Source organism: Ciconia boyciana, chromosome 4, assembly GCF_034638445.1.
Source record: "Ciconia boyciana chromosome 4, ASM3463844v1, whole genome shotgun sequence".
In the NCBI taxonomy this organism is placed as follows: Eukaryota; Metazoa; Chordata; class Aves; order Ciconiiformes; family Ciconiidae; genus Ciconia; species Ciconia boyciana.
In genome coordinates, this window is record NC_132937.1 from 40,017,999 (window position 1) to 40,036,358 (window position 18,360).

At 41.8% G+C, this 18,360-nt stretch overlaps 1 protein-coding gene across 5 annotated transcripts in view; it reads left to right on the forward strand.

The window, feature by feature from the left end:
- The window catches only part of KIF2A (kinesin family member 2A), an 85,213-nt gene that overhangs the window by 35,212 nt on the left and 31,641 nt on the right, over positions 1 to 18,360 (forward strand). For 4 of the 5 annotated variants that reach the window (XM_072859065.1, XM_072859066.1, XM_072859062.1 and 1 more), the window contains exons 2-8: positions 3,591 to 3,685; positions 5,001 to 5,120; positions 5,563 to 5,617; positions 10,898 to 11,020; positions 11,595 to 11,695; positions 14,609 to 14,704; positions 17,649 to 17,703. In XM_072859065.1, the coding sequence (XP_072715166.1) occupies positions 3,591 to 3,685; positions 5,001 to 5,120; positions 5,563 to 5,617; positions 10,898 to 11,020; positions 11,595 to 11,695; positions 14,609 to 14,704; positions 17,649 to 17,703 (645 nt within the window). The remainder of the gene's footprint in view (positions 1 to 3,590; positions 3,686 to 5,000; positions 5,121 to 5,562; positions 5,618 to 10,897; positions 11,021 to 11,594; positions 11,696 to 14,608; positions 14,705 to 17,648; positions 17,704 to 18,360) is intronic. The other variant, XM_072859063.1, reaches the window with a different exon arrangement.

Sequence of the window (18,360 nt, forward strand, 5' to 3'; positions counted from 1 at the left end):
AGAAAATGCACCCGAAATCAGGGACATTGCCTTCAACCACTCTCTGCAGATTGATTTGGCTCTTATGCTTTAGCATTTGCAGCTTGGTCTTGCTTTATATGCTAGACAAGGTTTATGCCAGCCTAATTGGTTGCTGGCATTCCTGAATTTCACAACTGCCGTATTCAGCTGTGTACTAGAAAAATATAATGGAATACTGTTTGTGGAGAGCAAGAGGCAATTATAAAGTTGTATATGTGCTTTCTGGCAGTTCAATAACATGTAAACTTTTAGTAACACATAAAGAATTTTGAGGAACAAATTGTATGGGTATATTGCCAGTTTAAACATAGTATAAATTTTCTATTTAAGCTGAGAATATTTGGAAGATGGACATAACTTATTTTTGTTGGTGTTTTTTTTATTCAATCCTGACTTTCTTGGCCAGGGAGTGGATAAAGTCTGGCACAGAGATGGAAGATTTATTGTGATTCTTTTGTTACGGCATGCTGGTTTACTGGGTTTGTGAGAGGATTCAGTATTTTCTATTCATTCATCAGCCTGCTTTGATCTCCTTTCACTTGTTATGGCAAAGATTAAACCTTTTTTAAATTATTTGTTCTCTGTCAAAAGTAATAGAGCACAGGAGCAGGTAATAGGACTTATATGATGGCTCCATGACTAATACAGTGTCACAGGCTGTGAATAGTGCTTTTCTTCAAAATTTATACAATCTGTTAACATGCAAAATATTATTATAGTATTGTATAACATATGTTTCTCTAAATTTACATTTTTCATATATCAGTTTTCTCTTGATTCCGGATTGACAGCTGGGCCAAGCCTCAAAACAGTAGCAGAAGATTATACCAATGTAAGCTTGAAGAGTCTTCCACTTCCCACAGTGCTAAAAAGTTTTTGTGTCCTTGCATCCCAGCATGCTGTTTGTAGAAGTGGCAGAAGTGACACTGCTACAGAAAGAAAGTGGCTTCTGTTGCTACTTTGCTAACAGACCAGATAGCTAATTGAAACAGTTCTACGACAGAGTGTTCTTGCACCAAATTAAGTCACTAGAGATTATTAAATGCAGAAAAATTAATGGAGAGGTGTATTGAGAACCTTGCACAAAGAAAATTTACACAAAAATGCTTGTCCAAGGAAATGAGGTGTGGGAACGTCATGCTCAGTGAGTCTGCTTCAGCCCAGCCACCAGCAGAGTTCGGGCACGGTCCTGAGGGCAGGATGTGTGCCTGCACAGTGTTGTTTCGATGAGGGGAAATGGAGGAACGCTTGTGTGTGGAGGGGAGGGCATGGCACGGCTGTGATCCCTGCCTGCGCATCTCCTGCTGGCAGTGCCTCGGTGAGGAATCCAGACCGTCCTTGCAGTGCACACAGCTGGGGCGCCTGGGAGAATGATGCTCAGGAAGCACAAATGGAAAAGTTTATTCAGACAAAATACAGGTTGGGGAAATAAAAACTATCAACTGCTAGAGGAAAGGAACCAAGTGAAGCAACGGGGGAAGTTTTTTGGGTTTTGGTTGTTTTTTTTTTTTTAAATAAAAAAACCTACTTAACCTTCTTTAGTGGTGGACTGAATCTTATGCTTTAGGCAAGGAGAAGCGTGGAGGTTAGAAATGTGTCTGTAATGTACTGTTGCCGGTGAGGTAAGCACCACAGATGCGAAAGCAGTGCTGCCCAGGGGTGCTGACAGCTCTGCAAGTTCCCCCATGTGCTATGCTTTGCCTGAGTTTCAGTTAGTCTCTTCCTCTGCACGTTATATTAGAGTACACAGATTTGCTGTTACCTTCCATGACACTTCCCTGTAGCCTCTCTTTTTTGCTTAATTTTAACTAGATGTGAATGTTTAGGCAGCCTTTGCAATAAAAGATATGTTAACAATATACATCTGTTACTTGTGCTGTTAGGTGAGATAATTTACTCAGCAGGTCCTAAGAGGCTTAGACTGTATAAAAACATTAACTTTGGAAAACTCAAATTGTGACTGAAATGGCTGTAACAGAAGTTTGAAACAATCGATGGAGGAGAAAACTGGGGTGGATTTGGGAGGTTGGGAGATTTAGGAAGGGAGAAAAGATGCAAGGTGGAGACCCAGACAAGAGCAGATGTTGAAGGACCGTGCAGCAGCAGCAGGGTATGCACAGACTGTCCAGGACAATTGGCTTGTGCTTTTGGAGCTGCACGTGGCCCTTGGGCTCCTGGGGGGTGGCTCAGGGTAGGTGCTGAAGTGTGGTCTCTGGGGGGTGGCTCAGGGGCAGCAGGCAGGTGGGACGTGCTGGCGTTGGAGGAGTGGATTTGTCTGACGGTGCTGCAGGAGGAGGTGCGCACTGTGGTGTGTGGATGTGAGAATTGCCAGACTGCGCTCGTCCTGCCGAGCTGCTGGGGAGCTGTGTCGGTGCATGGGCTTGCGCCCAGGTGAGCTTGGTGGGACTGAGGGTGGCCTGGTAGAGACACCTGCAGGGGCTGCTGTGGGTGTGTGTGGGCTGCAGGCTGCAAGCTACAAACAAGTTAAAATTGTGTGGTTTTCAGGGAGTTCATGGAAGGATTAAGTACAGTTGCAATGAAAATACTTCTTGCTGGGTGTATAAAGCTTTACATTTCCATTTTTTTCCTTTGGGGAGATAACAAAACATTATTTAGGTTTCCTTTTTTACTGTATTGCCTGTGTTTCCTTCTCAAATGCAATGGAGTAAGGGGTTGCTTGTTCGTGCTATGGCTTATTAAAGGAGGATGTTAGAGGAGTAGTTGCATTGGAGTCGTGTTCTTTAGAAACCCTAATTCTTGGTACTTTTAGGGCAAAGCACAGATGTGAAATCAATGTGACACACACCTTTGTGTCAGTGCATGGCTGCTCTGCTCTTCCAATTGCTTCTCGCTACCACGTGTAGGAAAGGATAAAGTATGACAGATGACATTTAAAAAATGCAGTACACTACATATTTGAGAAGGAAAATCCTTATTCCTACTGAAAGTTTACTGGTTTTATTGTACTTTATGGGGGCTTGCTGGCTTTGGATCTTTCACTGGAGAAGTCATAGCAATGGCACCTTAACTCGAGCTTAACAGTCTGTGTTAGCAATTGTTTTTAAAATTATGATTTGTATTAAATTGCAGGCAATTTAATTTTAGTTGAATTACCAACTGATTGAATGCCCATAAGAAATGGATATCAGAATACAATTTCAGGGGGCTTCCCTCCTATGTCGGGACATTTAATGTTGTATCAGCCTAGAAGGGAGACAAACAAGCCTTTGTGGAGTGCACATCAGGAAACATTCCCACCCGTGGGAGACTCTCAGAAAATAAAGTCTAAGTGGTGTGGCTTTCACATGGTATTTTGTTTACTTACCACTCAGTTTTCTGTTCATTGAGTTTTTCACTTGTACACTGACTGTCCTGTTAGAGCCTCCGCTAGTGGATCAAATCTGAGCCAGTTTACAGTATGTGGCCAGGAATCATCTTCTATTTATAACATTTTTTTTTTTTTTAATCCTTTTCTTCCTGCCTCTATCTGCATTTCTCAGTGCAGGGATTAAAATAAATTCTGGAAATTTTTTCCATCTGTTAACTGATCATTTGTATTTCCTTTCTAGGCCGAATTCACCAAGCTATGGTAACATCTCTAAATGAAGATAATGAAAGCGTAACTGTTGAATGGATTGAAAATGGAGATACTAAAGGCAAAGAGGTAAACCTAATTATTTTAGAACTTTTCTCTTTTAAAAAATGTGTAATCTATATGAATATTACTTTGGAATTTGCACTGGAAACAAAGAGAAAATATAAATCTTAATTTACTTGATGGTTCTTTGGTTATAGATGGTTTTGAATGGGAGTTATTGGGCAAATGCTGGTTTCTGTTGTATTAAATTTGACTTCCTGAGCTCTGTGTCATAGCTTTTAAATAGTGCTTTTCATCTTTTGATTTTGAACCAGATTACAAACACTGACCTTGTTACCCCTTTTTACAAGTAGAAAAATCAAATTTTTGAGAGGGAGAATGACTCACAGTTCAGACAGGAGACTAGTGGGAGAGCTGGATTAGAAATCTTTTTGTGTTTTTATTATTAAGGGATTGAACTGCTAGTTTGTTTGTTTGTTTATTTTAGGCAATAATTTTCCAGCCTTGCTTTCCTTAAGAAACTGTGTCTGTGTGTGTCCCAGTTATGCTTTGCTATCCCCTCTTCCTGTAAATTTTGGACCATGTTAGCCAGTTTCAGCTGAGACTTGGAGAAGCAGCTCAGAAATAATTACACTTCACCAGTTTTGTGAAAACACAGGAAAAAGGGAAAAAAAAGTTGTGAGAATGTCCTGGTGATCTCATCAGCTGAGCTCATCCCTATGGACACACAGAATCTGTACAGTAGTGAGGTCTTTGAAAGGTCCAGCCAGAGGAAATGGCAGTCTATAGAGACCAAAGCTATTTAAGATTTTTAGGAAACCAAGTTTCAATAGATCTGAAGCCAGCTATTTTTAAGATCCTGCCCCTCCCCCCCTTACATTTTACAGCATTTTGAATGAGGAACACTTACAAGGAAAAAAAAATAGCATGATAAATTTAACATGGTTTCAACAGTGCTTTTATTTTTTGGGTGGTTGCAATTTGTCTGTTTCTTTTGCACTGTCTAGGAAATTTCAAATAATTGAGATCTCTTTCTTTTTATGTTACAGAATGTCTTTCATATTCTGCAGTAATTGTCAAATTACCACAGTAATACTAGCTACTTCTGTTTTAATTTAATCACTTTACAAAATTATTAATATCTATTGGTCATTTTTAATTTATTCCTTTTCTGAAGGGTGTGTTTTCAACTAATATGAAGACCAAAGCTTACACTGTTTTTAGTGAACATAAAATAAGATCATTCAGGTTATAGAATTAACAAATTGTGGGGTAAAAACACTAAATATATGTATTGTTTATTCTCAAACATAACAGGAGAAATGGAGAGGGTGAATATTGTTCTAAGACTCACAAATGTGTTTTATATTCTTTTACACAGATTGACTTGGAGAGCATATTTTCACTTAACCCAGATCTTGCACCTGATGAAGATATTGAACCTAGTCCAGAGACACCACCACCACCTACTCCAGCAGCCAAAGTAAACAAAATTGTGAAGGTTGGTAATACCTATGCAACATGTTCATATTAAACTTACAGTACTCCTATATATGTCGTTATGCTTGAATTTTTAAATCTAACTTTTGTGTCTGTGGAGCTACTTGATAACTGTGTTCCTTTCTTTTTCCTATGGTGAATAGGGGTTTCTAGAAATTTTCTAAGAACAGGTTTGGCAGAGAGGGAGTTGGGGACTAATATTTATATAACTAAATATATTTCAAGGAAAAATATTGAAAAGGTTTTGGAGGTTGTTTTGAAACAATATGTATAGTTCAAGCAGTCTTCACCCTAGGCTCTTCAGGAAAGGATTTGGCAGCAATCACCTCTCTGTATTGCTGATGTCGTGTTATTTTTATTCACTGGAAAGAAGCAGAGGTGGGGCTGCAGTTTACGTTTTCAATAATAAGGGGATCAAATAACAGAGATTTCTTTCTTTATAGAGTCGACGAACCATGGCACCTATTAAGAATGATGCTCCTGCCAGAGATAACAGAGGTAAATGTTATCTCCTTCCATTTCAAGGAAGTAAAAAATATGGGAACATTTTAATCTCCTGCTCATCTAACATGCCTTAATAGTTCTGCATTTCTAATTTGGTATGTATGCATGTGACATGTAAAAGACATCGTACATCATTCCTAGAATTACTCCTATGTATATTTAGGAATGCATACTGCATGAATAGTATTAATATACAAGTTTAAGCAATATAGCATTAGGAAAGTTAAGCTGAATGAACTGAAGGTGCAAAAATTTGAAGTTAATTAATTATGCTACATTAAATCATATGTGGACTTTTCCAAGTTAAAGCATCCTTATAAGGGCCAGTCGAATCTAGTGAATCAACAAATGGTTACAGGACTGGTGCCACAGCCAGGGGTTTGGCTACTTAGACCATGGGACTCGCTTTGAGAAACCTGGTCTACTAGGGGCTGATGGGGTCCATCTGTCAGAGAAAGGGAAGAGCATCTTTGGTCATAGGCTTGCCAAGCTGGTGAAGAGGGCTTTAAACTAAAGTTGCCAGGGGAGGGGAACCTCAATCCATCCCACTCCTACCAGTTTGATGCCAGTGCCAGCAATAGATGCCCAGAGCCTGGAGCAGGATCACAGGTCAGCAGGAGAGCACCTGAAGAGCAGCACAAAGGAATTCCAGCCACTCCAGCCAGTAAGTCAGCTTCATCGGGGGCCCAACTTAAATGCCAACTTAAATACCAACTTAAATGCAAACACATGTAGCATGGGGAATAAACAAGAGGAGTTAGAGATGTGCATACATCTGCAGGGCTATGATCTTATTGGCATCACAGAGACATGGTGGGATGGCTCCTGTGACTGGAGTGTTGGAATGGAAGGATACAGGCTCTTTAGGAAGGACAGGCAGGGGAGACGAGGAGGGGGTGGCGCCCTCTATGTCAATGACCAGCTGGAGTGCACGGAGCTCCGCCTGGGGATGGATGAGGAGCCAACCGAGAGCTTATGGGTCAGGATTAAAGGGAGGGCAGGGACAGGTGACACTATAGTGGGGATCTGCTACAGGCCACCCAACCAGGAAGACCGAGCGGATGAGGCCCTCTATAGACAGATAGGAGCAGCCTCACGTTCACAAGCCCTGGTCCTCATGGGGGACTTCAACCACCCCGATATCTGTTGGAGGGACAACATAGCAGGGCATAAGCAGTCCGGGAGGTTCCTGGAATGCGTTTATGATAACTTCCTTCTCCAAGTGATAGAGGAGCCAATGAGGAGAGGTGCTATGCTGGACCTTGTTCTTACCAACAAGGAGGGGCTGGTGGGGAATGTGAAGCTCAAGGGCAGCCTTGGCTTCAGTGACCATGAAATGGTGGAGTTCAAGATCCTTAGGGCACCGAGGAGGGCACACAGCAAGCTCACTAGCCTGGACTTCAGGAGAGCAGACTTTGGCCTCTTCAGGGATCTGCTTGGTAGAGTACCATGGGATAAAGCCCTGGAGGGAAGAGGGGCCCAAGAAAGCTGGTTAATATTCAAGGATCACCTCCTCCAAGCTCAGGAGCGATGCATCCCAACAAAGAGGAAGTCAGGCAAAAACGCCAGGAGGCCTGCATGGATGAACAAGGAGCTCCTGGACAAACTCAAGCACAAAAAGGAAGCGTACAGAGGGTGGAAGCAAGGACAGGTAGCCTGGGAGGAATACAGAGAAATTGTCCAAGCAGCCAGGGATCAGGTTAGGAAAGCTAATGCCCTGATAGAATTAAATCTGGCAAGGGACGTCAAGGGCAACGAGAAAAGCTTCTATAGGTACGTCAGTGATAAAAGGAAGACTAGGGAAAATGTGAGCCCTCTCCGGAAGGAAATGGGAGACCTGGTTACCCAGGATAAGGAGAAGGCTGAGGTACTCAACAACTTTTTTTGCCTCGATCTTCACCAGCAAGTGCTCAAGCCACACTGCTCAAGTCACAGAAGGCAAAGGCAGGGACTGGGAAAATGAAGTACTGCCCACCATAGGAGAAGATCAGGTTCAAGACCATCTAAGGAACCTGAAGGTGCACAAGTCCATGGGACCTGATGAGATGCATCCAAGGGTCCTGAGGGAACTGGCAGATGAAGTTGCTAAGCCACTATCCATCATATTGGAAAAGTCATGGCAGACTGGTGAAGTTCCCAGAGACTGGAAAAAGGGGAAACATAACCCCCATTTTTAAAAAGGAAAAAAAGGAAGACCCGGGGAACTACAGGCCAGTCAGTCTCACCTCTGTGCCTGGCAAGATCATGGAGCAGATCCTCCTGGAAGCTATGCTAAGGCACATGGAAAAGGAGGAGGTGATTGGTGACAGCCAACATGGCTTCACTAAGGGCAAATTGTGCCTGACAAATTTGGTGGCCTTCTACGACGGGGTTACAGCATTGGTGGATAAGGGAAGAGCAACTGACATCATCTACCTGGACTCGTGCAAAGCATTTGACACTGTCCCGCACGACATCCTTGTCTCTAAAACGGAGAGATATGGATTTGACGGGTGGACCACTCGGTGGATAAGGAATTGGCTGGATGGTCGCACTCCAAGAGTTGCGGTCAACAGCTTGATATCCGGTGGAGACCAGTGACGAGTGGTGTCCCTCAGGGGTCCGTATTGGGACCAGTACTGTTTAACGTCTTTGTCAGGGACATGGACAGTGGGATTGAGCGCATCCTCAGCAAGTTTGCAGATGACACCAAGCTGAGTGGTGTGGTTGACACACCAGAGGGAAGGGATGCCATCCAGAGGGACCTTGACAGGCTTGAGAGGTGGGCCCATGCGAAGCTCATGAGATTCAACAAGGCCAAGTGCAAGGTCCTGCACCTGGGTTGGGGAAATCCCAAGCACGGATACAGGCTGGGTGATGAGTGGATTGAAAGCAGCCCTGCGGAGAAGGACTTGGGGGTATTGGTGGATGAAAAACTGAATATGAGCCAGCAATGTGCGCTTGCAGCTCAGAAAGCCAATCGCATCCTGGGCTGCATCAAACAAAGTGTGACCAGCAGGCTGAAGGAGGTGATTCTCCCCCTCTACTCCGCTCTCGTGAGACCCCACCTGGAGTACTGTGTTCAGCTCTGGGGCCCCCAGCATAAGAAAGACATGGACCTGCTCGAGCAGGTCCAGAGGAGGGCCATGAAGATGATCAGGGTACTGGAGCACCTCCCCTATGAGGACAGGCTGAGAGAGTTGGCATTGTTTAGCCTAGAGAAGAGAAGGCTGCGGGGAGACCTTATAGCGGCCTTCCAGTACTTAAAGGGGGCCTACAGGAAAGACTCTTTATCAGGGAGTATAGTGATAGGATGAGGGGTAATGGTTTTAAACTGAAAGAGGGTAGATTTAGATTAGATATTAGGAAGAAGTTCTTTACTGTGAGGGTGGTGAGACACTGGAACAGGTTGCCCAGAGAAGTTGTGGATGCCCCCTTCCTGGAAGTGTTCAAGGCCAGGTTGGACGGGGCTTTGAGCAACCTGATCTAGTGGAAGGTGTCCCTGCCCATGGCAGGGGGAGTGGAACGAGATGATCTTTAAGGTCCCTTCCAACCCAATCCATTCTATGATTCTATGATCCTCAGTTTGCTTCAGCTTAATTGAGTGTTTCAATATACATTAAGTAGTGCGCTTAAAATTCTTACGCTTTCAGTTTTTAGCTTAATTTTCTAACAGTCTGTGTAAACATTCATTCAAAGAGTACTTAAACCCTACGGGTTATTTCTCACTCTACGGTTAATACCAAAAAATCTACAAAAATGCTGAAATATCACAGGAGGATAGGTGAAAAGTGTGTATTGGATGAATACAGATGTAATGCATCTAATAACATGGGAAAGAATAGTTATTGCTTATTGTTTTCATTTTCTCTCCTGCATTGAAGTTAGCTTGTACTGATGATGGTGGTGATTTTTCTTCCAAAACTTAATCTACTGTCATTAATTCAGACTAGGTTCCATTCCATCTGTTTAAACTTGAAAAACAAGTGGGCTTGCATATCTTTGCAAATGTTCAGACTCTTCTGGTGGACAATTTGGATCATTTTCTCCCTTCTGCCATTTGCCTCTGAGAGTGTTAAATCAGAAATCTCACGAGGAGGGGATGATTTTTTTCAAATTAATATGGTTTAAATTTGAGACATCTTATTGATGGGCTCTCCTCACATCCATACACGTTGTCATTTGTAGTAAATGGTCTGTTTGGTATGGAATAACCCTGTAGCTTGTATTTTAATAGGTCCTGTGCATCTTACTATTCACAGTTGGCCTAAGTATTTGTTCTTTGTTGGCCTTGTAATTAAACTTTTCTCAGCACACTGTCTTGTTTAGTGTAGTTAATTCATGCTATAAACTAGATCTCCTATCATATTTGGCATGATCTGAGGATTTGTCTTGTCTATCCCATTTGATACCTGTTTCCATAGTTGTCTCCATGTTGCACAGCGTGCTGGCCTTCATTTGGAATGTCATCTCTAGGCTAGTAATCAAAGTTGTTACCTTCACTTTTGTACTCTTCTGGCAGACCTCGTTAGGAACGTGTACAGGAAACTGGCCAGCTGAAGCAGAACTGCTTGAAGCGACCCTTTGAAAAACAACTTAAAACATTTAGCTCTACCAAAGAGGCTTACATGCACGCCAATCCCACTGCATTCACTGGGAACAGACATCACTCTGCATCTTCAGAAATTGGCATCCTTATCACATATCAAATCAATAAGTTTAGGTAGATGTATTGATTGTATCCATATCCCTTTCAGTATAGTGTCAAAAAGGTTTGTTTCTTCCACTCATATATTGAGCTGCACTTTGCTACCTTTCATTTGTATCCCTCTACTTGTCCACAGATTGTAGGTTCAGTGGGGTGGGACCATTTTGTAACATCTAGAGAATGTGAAACAGTGGGTCCTTTTTTCTTACTGTTTTTTGGGGTATAATTACAATATAAACAAAATTTCAACACTTTAAACTTCAAAACTGCATATCTCCAAGTACATACTTCATTCTATGCAGATAAGTTCTACTAATTCTGTAGTGGAGTATTTAAAAATATGCACGTGCAGCATTGGTACTTAATAATTATGTTGTGTTGGTGTATAACACTAGGATAAAAAAAGCTGCATACCAAATGTCTTTATTAATAGACTTTCTACACGTATGGCTCCCCCCCCCCCCCGCCAATAAATTGTTGTGTCTTGAAAGGGGCCTCGTTTTATTTTGTCATGATAAAGTATTTCAGAATCAGATAGAAACGTTACTCTTCCATATCTAGATGAGCTTTGTGCTTTTCTTTTGCAGTGGTTGGTTCTGCACGTGCGCGGCCTACTCAGCTTCCTGAACAGTCTTCCTCCTCACAACAGAATGGTAGTGTTTCAGATATATCTCCAGTTCAAGCTGCAAAAAAGGAATTTGGACCCCCTTGTATGTAAACCATGTATCAAGGGTTCATTCATTCTGGGCACTACATGTACATTCTCTTGGATTATGTTGTTGTCCATAAATAACAAATGGTCTATATACGCAATTGCCTGTAGGCTTCCTCAAGAAGCTTTTTCAGAGTGCTGTGGCTAAACAAATGTTCACTTTTGTCATAGTTGTTCTAGTATTTGGAATTTGTTTTTCCTTTATCTTTTTTTAACCATGATGGTGGTTTTTTTAAATTTGCCTGGGCTTTCTTTTAATTCAAACCAAGAGATCACATGTATCCAAATATCATCACACGTCCAAATATTTTTTGAGGGTCATTGTCCTTATATTTTCAGTTGTGTAATTATTGTCCCATTCCCATGTTTTTTTCTAATTCATTTATTCTATAAATTTTAGAAATTAAATTGCCGTAATTATTCTGTACTAATACTGATTTGCTTGAAAAGATAGTTGATATAAATAAATGCATTCTAATTATTCATAAATTAGTAGAATTGAAGTGTTATAGTGTAAATATTAAATTCATGCAACACTAAAAATATTTTAAAATTATATCATTTTCTTTAAGCACGTAGAAAATCTAATTGTGTAAAAGAGGTTGAAAAATTGCAAGAGAAACGTGAAAAAAGAAGGTTACAGCAGCAGGAACTTAGAGAAAAAAGAGCTCAGGTTAGTATTTTTAGCTCAGATGGAAAAACGTATGTCAGGAAGAGAAGATGTTTGCAAAATTATTGTGCTTTTATCAGCCTTCAATAATTTTTATGAACTGTAATAATCTTGAAATTAAATGTTTTCATCCTGTATACAATTTTGATAAATATTTTGGTGCATACTTGCATTGCTCTGATAACTATTTCTTTAGACAGTTTTCCCCCTCTTTTTCTTCCTACAGAAATAATTGCTTACAATTGCTTATCTTTCTGTGTGTTATTTAAAAATCAAGTAATGATGATAGCTATTTCTTAGGGAAAATATATTGATGAAAATAATCAAATCTTTGGCTTTTAGATAGGGCTGTTATTCTACAGGAGGTATTACAACATTATGATAATTGTTCTTTATGATCTTTGATGTTTCGTAGGAGATCTATTTGAGGCTCAAGTTTGAACACTGATTTTTTTTTTCCTTTACGCCTGTCTATGCATTTATAATTTAGCTTTGCATCACGCAAACAACTTGGCAGCAAGTTGTTAGAAACTTGTGTGAAAGAAATTAAGTTGTTAATCCTTTGAGAAAATCTCTTAATATTAAATTACTTTGTCATGGTAGTGTAAAAGCTTTAGCAAAACTAGTAGCGTAATCTTGTTGGCAGGCCTGTGTGTATGTGTTAGTCTCTCTAAAGAGATACTACCAATCTGCTACTGACATGAGAAGTACCACCATCAAGTAAATAATTCAGGCAATTTACTTCATGGTTTAATGATGTTTCTAAATTGACCTAAAATCACTTATGTTGAATTCATGTTCTCTAATTTCCATCCACTTAAACAAATGCAAACATTACTATGGCTTTATGTGTGAGGAGCAAATAATTTTTGTTTTATATATTAAAATTCTTTGATGTGGTACTACACCTAAAATTTTCTTTTTATCACTTCTGTGATGACTCCCTTTGCATACTTCTGTATGAGAAAGTTCTGTTTTTCTTGATGACTTGTATGTATCTATGCTTGGTGTTGCTTTGTGTATTCTGTGTTTGTTGTGAAATGCAGCAATAATTAGCCAAGCACTGGCTTCTGGTGGGCAAGACCTTTAAACAGAGTGTCGCGGTTTAGCCCCAGCTGGCAACTAAGCACCACTAAGCAGCCGCTCGCTCACTCCCCCCTGGTGGGATGGGGGAGAGAATCGGAAGAGCAAAAGTAAGAAAACTCGTGGCTTGAGATAAAGACAGTTTAATAGGTAAAGCAAAAGCTGCGCACGCAAGCAAAGCAAAGCAAGGAATTAATTCACTCCTTCCCATGGGCAGGCAGGTGTTCAGCCATCTCCAGGAAAGCAGGGCTCCATCACACGTAGTGGTTACTTGGGAAGACAAACACCATCACTCCAAATGTCCCCCCTTCCTTCTTCTTCCCCGGCTTTATATACTGAGTGTGACGTCATGTGGTATGGAATAGCCCTTTGGCCAGTTTGGATCAACTATCCTGGCTGTGTCCCCTCCCAGCTTCTTGTGCACCTGGCAGAGCATGGGAAGCTGAAAAGTCCTTGACTAGTGCAGCAACAACTAGAACATCTCTGTATTATCAACACTGTTTTCAGCACAAATCCAAAACATAGCCCCACACCAGCCACTATAAAGAAAATTAACCCTATCTCAGCTGAAACCAGGACACAGAGTTTGAATAATATTAGGCAAATACCTTTTCCATAATAAGGAATACCCCTTTCTGAATGTTAGAAGGAAATGTTTCAGCAGGAATACATTTTGTATGGACTTACTGTAAGCAGTTTTTAGTTCACTGTAGTCAGGGTGAACAACTTAAAGGTACAGTCAACTTCTGATTACCAGGGCACAGTTTTGTCTGAGGTGTGGATCAGCTGTGTCACAGGTGTAGAGACATGAGCTGGCTCCATTTCAGATTATTAACCCCAATGCAGTGCTTTCTGAAAGTGCCTATGCTATTTCCACAGCCAGCTGTGATCCAGAAGGAGTTTTAGCTCATTTGTGGGAAGCCATGCAAAGCTTAATAAGGTCTGAGCACCAGAGCTGGCTATGAATGGCATCAGCAGCACGTCCTGAAATGGGGTAAAAACTGACAGTCGCAGGGAGAAGTGACAGGAAGCACATTTGAGCAATTCTGCAGAGAACCAGTTCAGCTCACAGTAGGCTCAGTAGCTCAGGCTTCGCGAGGTTTAGAGGGGGTCCGTGCATGGCCTCTTACATGTCAGTTCACTCTGATACCGATGGTTCCAGGTTTAGGGACAGGAGGTCTTGTGAGCCTGGATGTAGCCTATTGTGTATCATTGGGATTGCTTCTGCTTTTTGGAGGTCTAGGAGTGTTAGAAGAGTTTCCAATGCATCCAAGTAACCGTAGGAGTTAACTCAGGACCAGCAAGTAGGATCAACCTCCTTTAACCAACTCGGATCCAGCAGGGTTGTGTTTAGAGCAGCTGGGGCACCTGCACTGTCCTCTGCAGTGTGTTTTGTACCTGTATAATAGCATGTATCCATTTTTCTGTTGGACTGCCTTATCTCAGATTAAGAAGCGTTGACTGTATATGCTATCTGTTGTGCAATTGTTCAGCTGTGTTTCTTTAATGCGAAGATTCTGGCAAAAGGCAGGAGTCATTCCTTTCTTGAGTAGACTTTTAATGAGTCCTCAATTAAAAAGTATTTTCTATTACATGCCAACCAAAAATATGAAACAGAAGGCATATAATTGTTTTGCTTTATGATCAGTAAATTAGCTACATCAGAACGGAAAAAGGCATTAAACTTGCAGTCGGGACATTTATGGCGTTTTAGAAAAAAATTAACATTTCAGTTAATGTGTATTTTTTTTACAAGTAAATTTAGAAGATATTGAAAGTAGTTCATTTCAGGAAAAAAAAGTACATTAGAAATTCTTTTGCTTACTTCCCTAGGATGTTGATGCTACAAACCCAAATTATGAAATTATGTGTATGATAAGAGATTTCAGGGGAAGTTTGGATTATAGACCACTGACAACTGCAGATCCTGTAAGTACCCCAGTGATGTGGAAATTTTTTATCCTTCTGAATTTTTCTCTGTGTTTCCAATTTTTTCAATGTATGAATATACTTCTGTCCATAAACATAAAAAATAAGTAATTTAATACATATTAGTATTCTTTATAACATGGGTTTATTTTTTTCAGTAATTTTTTATGTCACTTAAATATCTTTTGACTATAAAATAATACCAACATGTATTAAGTAGTCAGTCAGCCCCTATACTGTAGATTTTCCTGGGATGCTAAGGGATGTGCACACAAAACCATTAAGCTTCCCTGAAAAACAGTGTTGAGTATAAAGATTAATATTTGATCTTTGAAGGTGATGAGGGCCTTTGATTTGCAGAGAAGTCAGAGGAGCAGAATCCTTAAACGATGAAGATTATCAGATCTCTGTGGAAATCATAGAATCATAGAATGGATTGGGTTGGAAGGGACCTTAAAGATCATCTAGTTCCACTCCCCCTGCCATGGGCAGGGACACCTTCCACTAGATCAGGTTGCTCAAAGCCCCGTCCAACCTGGCCTTGAACACTTCCAGGAAGGGGGCATCCACAACTTCTCTGGGCAACCTGTTCCAGTGTCTCACCACCCTCACAGTAAAGAACTTCTTCCTAATATCTAATCTAAATCTACCCTCTTTCAGTTTAAAACCATTACCCCTCATCCTATCACTATACTCCCTGATAAAGAGTCTTTCCTGTAGGCCCCCTTTAAGTACTGGAAGGCCGCTATAAGGTCTCCCTGCAGCCTTCTCTTCTCTAGGCTAAACAATGCCAACTCTCTCAGCCTGTCCTCATAGGGGAGGTGCTCCAGTACCCTGATCATCTTCATGGCCCTCCTCTGGACCTGGTCGAGCAGGTCCATGTCTTTCTTATGCTGGGGGCCCCAGAGCTGAACACAGTACTCCAGGTGGGGTCTCACGAGAGCGGAGTAGAGGGGGAGAATCACCTCCTTCAGCCTGCTGGTCACACTTTGTTTGATGCAGCCCAGGATGCGATTGGCTTTCTGAGCTGCAAGCGCACATTGCTGGCTCATATTCAGTTTTTCATCCACCAATACCCCCAAGTCCTTCTCCGCAGGGCTGCTTTCAATCCACTCATCACCCAGCCTGTATCCGTGCTTGGGATTTCCCCAACCCAGGTGCAGGACCTTGCACTTGGCCTTGTTGAATCTCATGAGCTTCGCATGGGCCCACCTCTCAAGCCTGTCAAGGTCCCTCTGGATGGCATCCCTTCCCTCTGGTGTGTCAACCACACCACTCAGCTTGGTGTCATCTGCAAACTTGCTGAGGATGCGCTCAATCCCACTGTCCATGTCCCTGACAAAGACGTTAAACAGTACTGGTCCCAATACGGACCCCTGAGGGACACCACTCGTCACTGGTCTCCACCCGGATATCAAGCTGTTGACCGCAACTCTTGGAGTGCGACCATCCAGCCAATTCCTTATCCACCGAGTGGTCCACCCGTCAAATCCATATCTCTCCGTTTTAGAGACAAGGATGTCGTGCGGGACAGTGTCAAATGCTTTGCACGAGTCCAGGTAGATGATGTCAGTTGCTCTTCCCTTATCCACCAATGCTGTAACCCCGTCGTAGAAGGCCACCAAATTTGTCAGGCACAATTTGCCCTTAGTGAAGCCATGTTGGCTGTCACCAATCACCTCCTCCTTTTCCATGTGCCTTAGCATAGCTTCCAGGAGGATCTGCTCCATGATCTTGCCAGGCACAGAGGTGAGACTGACTGGCCTGTAGTTCCCCGGGTCTTCCTTTTTTTCCTTTTTAAAAATGGGGGTTATGTTTCCCCTTTTTCCAGTCTCTGGGAACTTCACCAGTCTGCCATGACTTTTCCAATATGATGGATAGTGGCTTAGCAACTTCATCTGCCAGTTCCCTCAGGACCCTTGGATGCATCTCATCAGGTCCCATGGACTTGTGCACCTTCAGGTTCCTTAGATGGTCTCGAACCTGATCTTCTCCTATGGTGGGCAGTACTTCATTTTCCCAGTCCCTGCCTTTGCCTTCTGTGACTTGAGCAGTGTGGCTTGAGCACTTGCTGGTGAAGATCGAGGCAAAAAAAGTTGTTGAGTACCTCAGCCTTCTCCATGTTGGTTTTAGCCAGGTCTTCCGTTTCGCTCATTGGAGGGGGGGTACATTTTCTTTCATCTTCTTTTGTTCTGTGCGCCTGAAGAAACCCTTCTTATTTTTCATGTCCCTAGCCAAGTTCAGCTCCAACTGTGCCTTGGCTTTCCTGATCCCCTCCCTGCACTCCCAGGCCATATCCCTATAATCTCCCCAGGATGTATATTCCTGCCTCCACTGCCTATGCATTTTGTTTTTGTGTTTTAGTTTGGCTAAGAGGTCTTGACTTAGCCAAGCTGGCCTCCTGCCTCCCTTGCCCAACTTCTTGCACATCGGGATTGAGAGCTTTTGCGCCCTAAGAAAAATGTCTTTTAAATATCTCCCAGATCTCATTTGCTCCTTTACCTCTGAGGTCAGTTTCCCAAGGGATCCCATGCACTAGCACCCTAAACAGCTGAAAGTTTGCCTTTCTGAGATTTAGGGTCCTGACTCTACTGTTTACCCGTCCTGTACCCCTCGAGATTGAGAATTCTACCAGGGCATGATCAAAGAGATTGTGACAATTTCTGTCAATAGCATATCTACCCTGTTACAGCTGGATTTGCTTGCAATGTTCGAAGATGTACCTGGTACTCTGCAGGATCAGATCACTGTCTGCAGGGAATTTTATTAATGTATGGTTCTCCCTTTTGGGTTCTTGGTTATTGTGCAGACAGAAGGGGCTTTTACATGTTCAGATGACTCACTGTCTTGGAAATTTCTCTTTGTTTAAATGATTGGTTAATTAATTCAAGAATAGAAGTAAAATTTCGTATAACTGGAATTGGGGTATATGTTTCCTTTGTAGATTGATGAGCACAGGATATGTGTTTGTGTACGAAAACGACCACTCAATAAAAAAGGTATGGCCGTTTAAGATTTTGCAGAATTTTTTCTCTGAAAAGATGCTTCTGATAGTAATATTATTTGTATTAAAGAGATCTAGAAATACTGATCAAAGGTGAAACTCTTATTCACATACTAGACAATATGTGTGAGACACAGAAAATTCATAGACTTATCATAACCTGGATAAAGACAGGGAGAAAAGTAGTTTAACTGTCACCATTTTATGGACTGGGAGCTGAGGCACAGAGAGACTGTAATTTTTTCCTAAGGTCATCTAGGATGTACTTAGTTGATCTGGGAATTAATTCTACTGTAATTTCTTCAGTATTCTTACATTGTCTTAGGATCACCATTCTTTTAAACTATCCTTTAAGTGATCTGATCAGTGATCTACCCAATTAAAACTTTTCTTCACTTTTTTTTATACATGTATATTTATACTTTCAAGTGGTCTTGAATCAGACATCAAGGGAACAATTCAGGTGCCTGAATGTTGGTGTCTTCTGACATGTAAGGTGCCCAAGGGTGTCCAAGACATCCTTGCAGGGCTAGCGGGTTACAGACAAACTGGAGACTTGTATCTCCTGGAGTTTCTGCTCAGGGCTGGGCAGGATACCGTAGGGCGTATGAAATGGCACTAAACAACTATTTTTAGGTACTGGAATCACTTC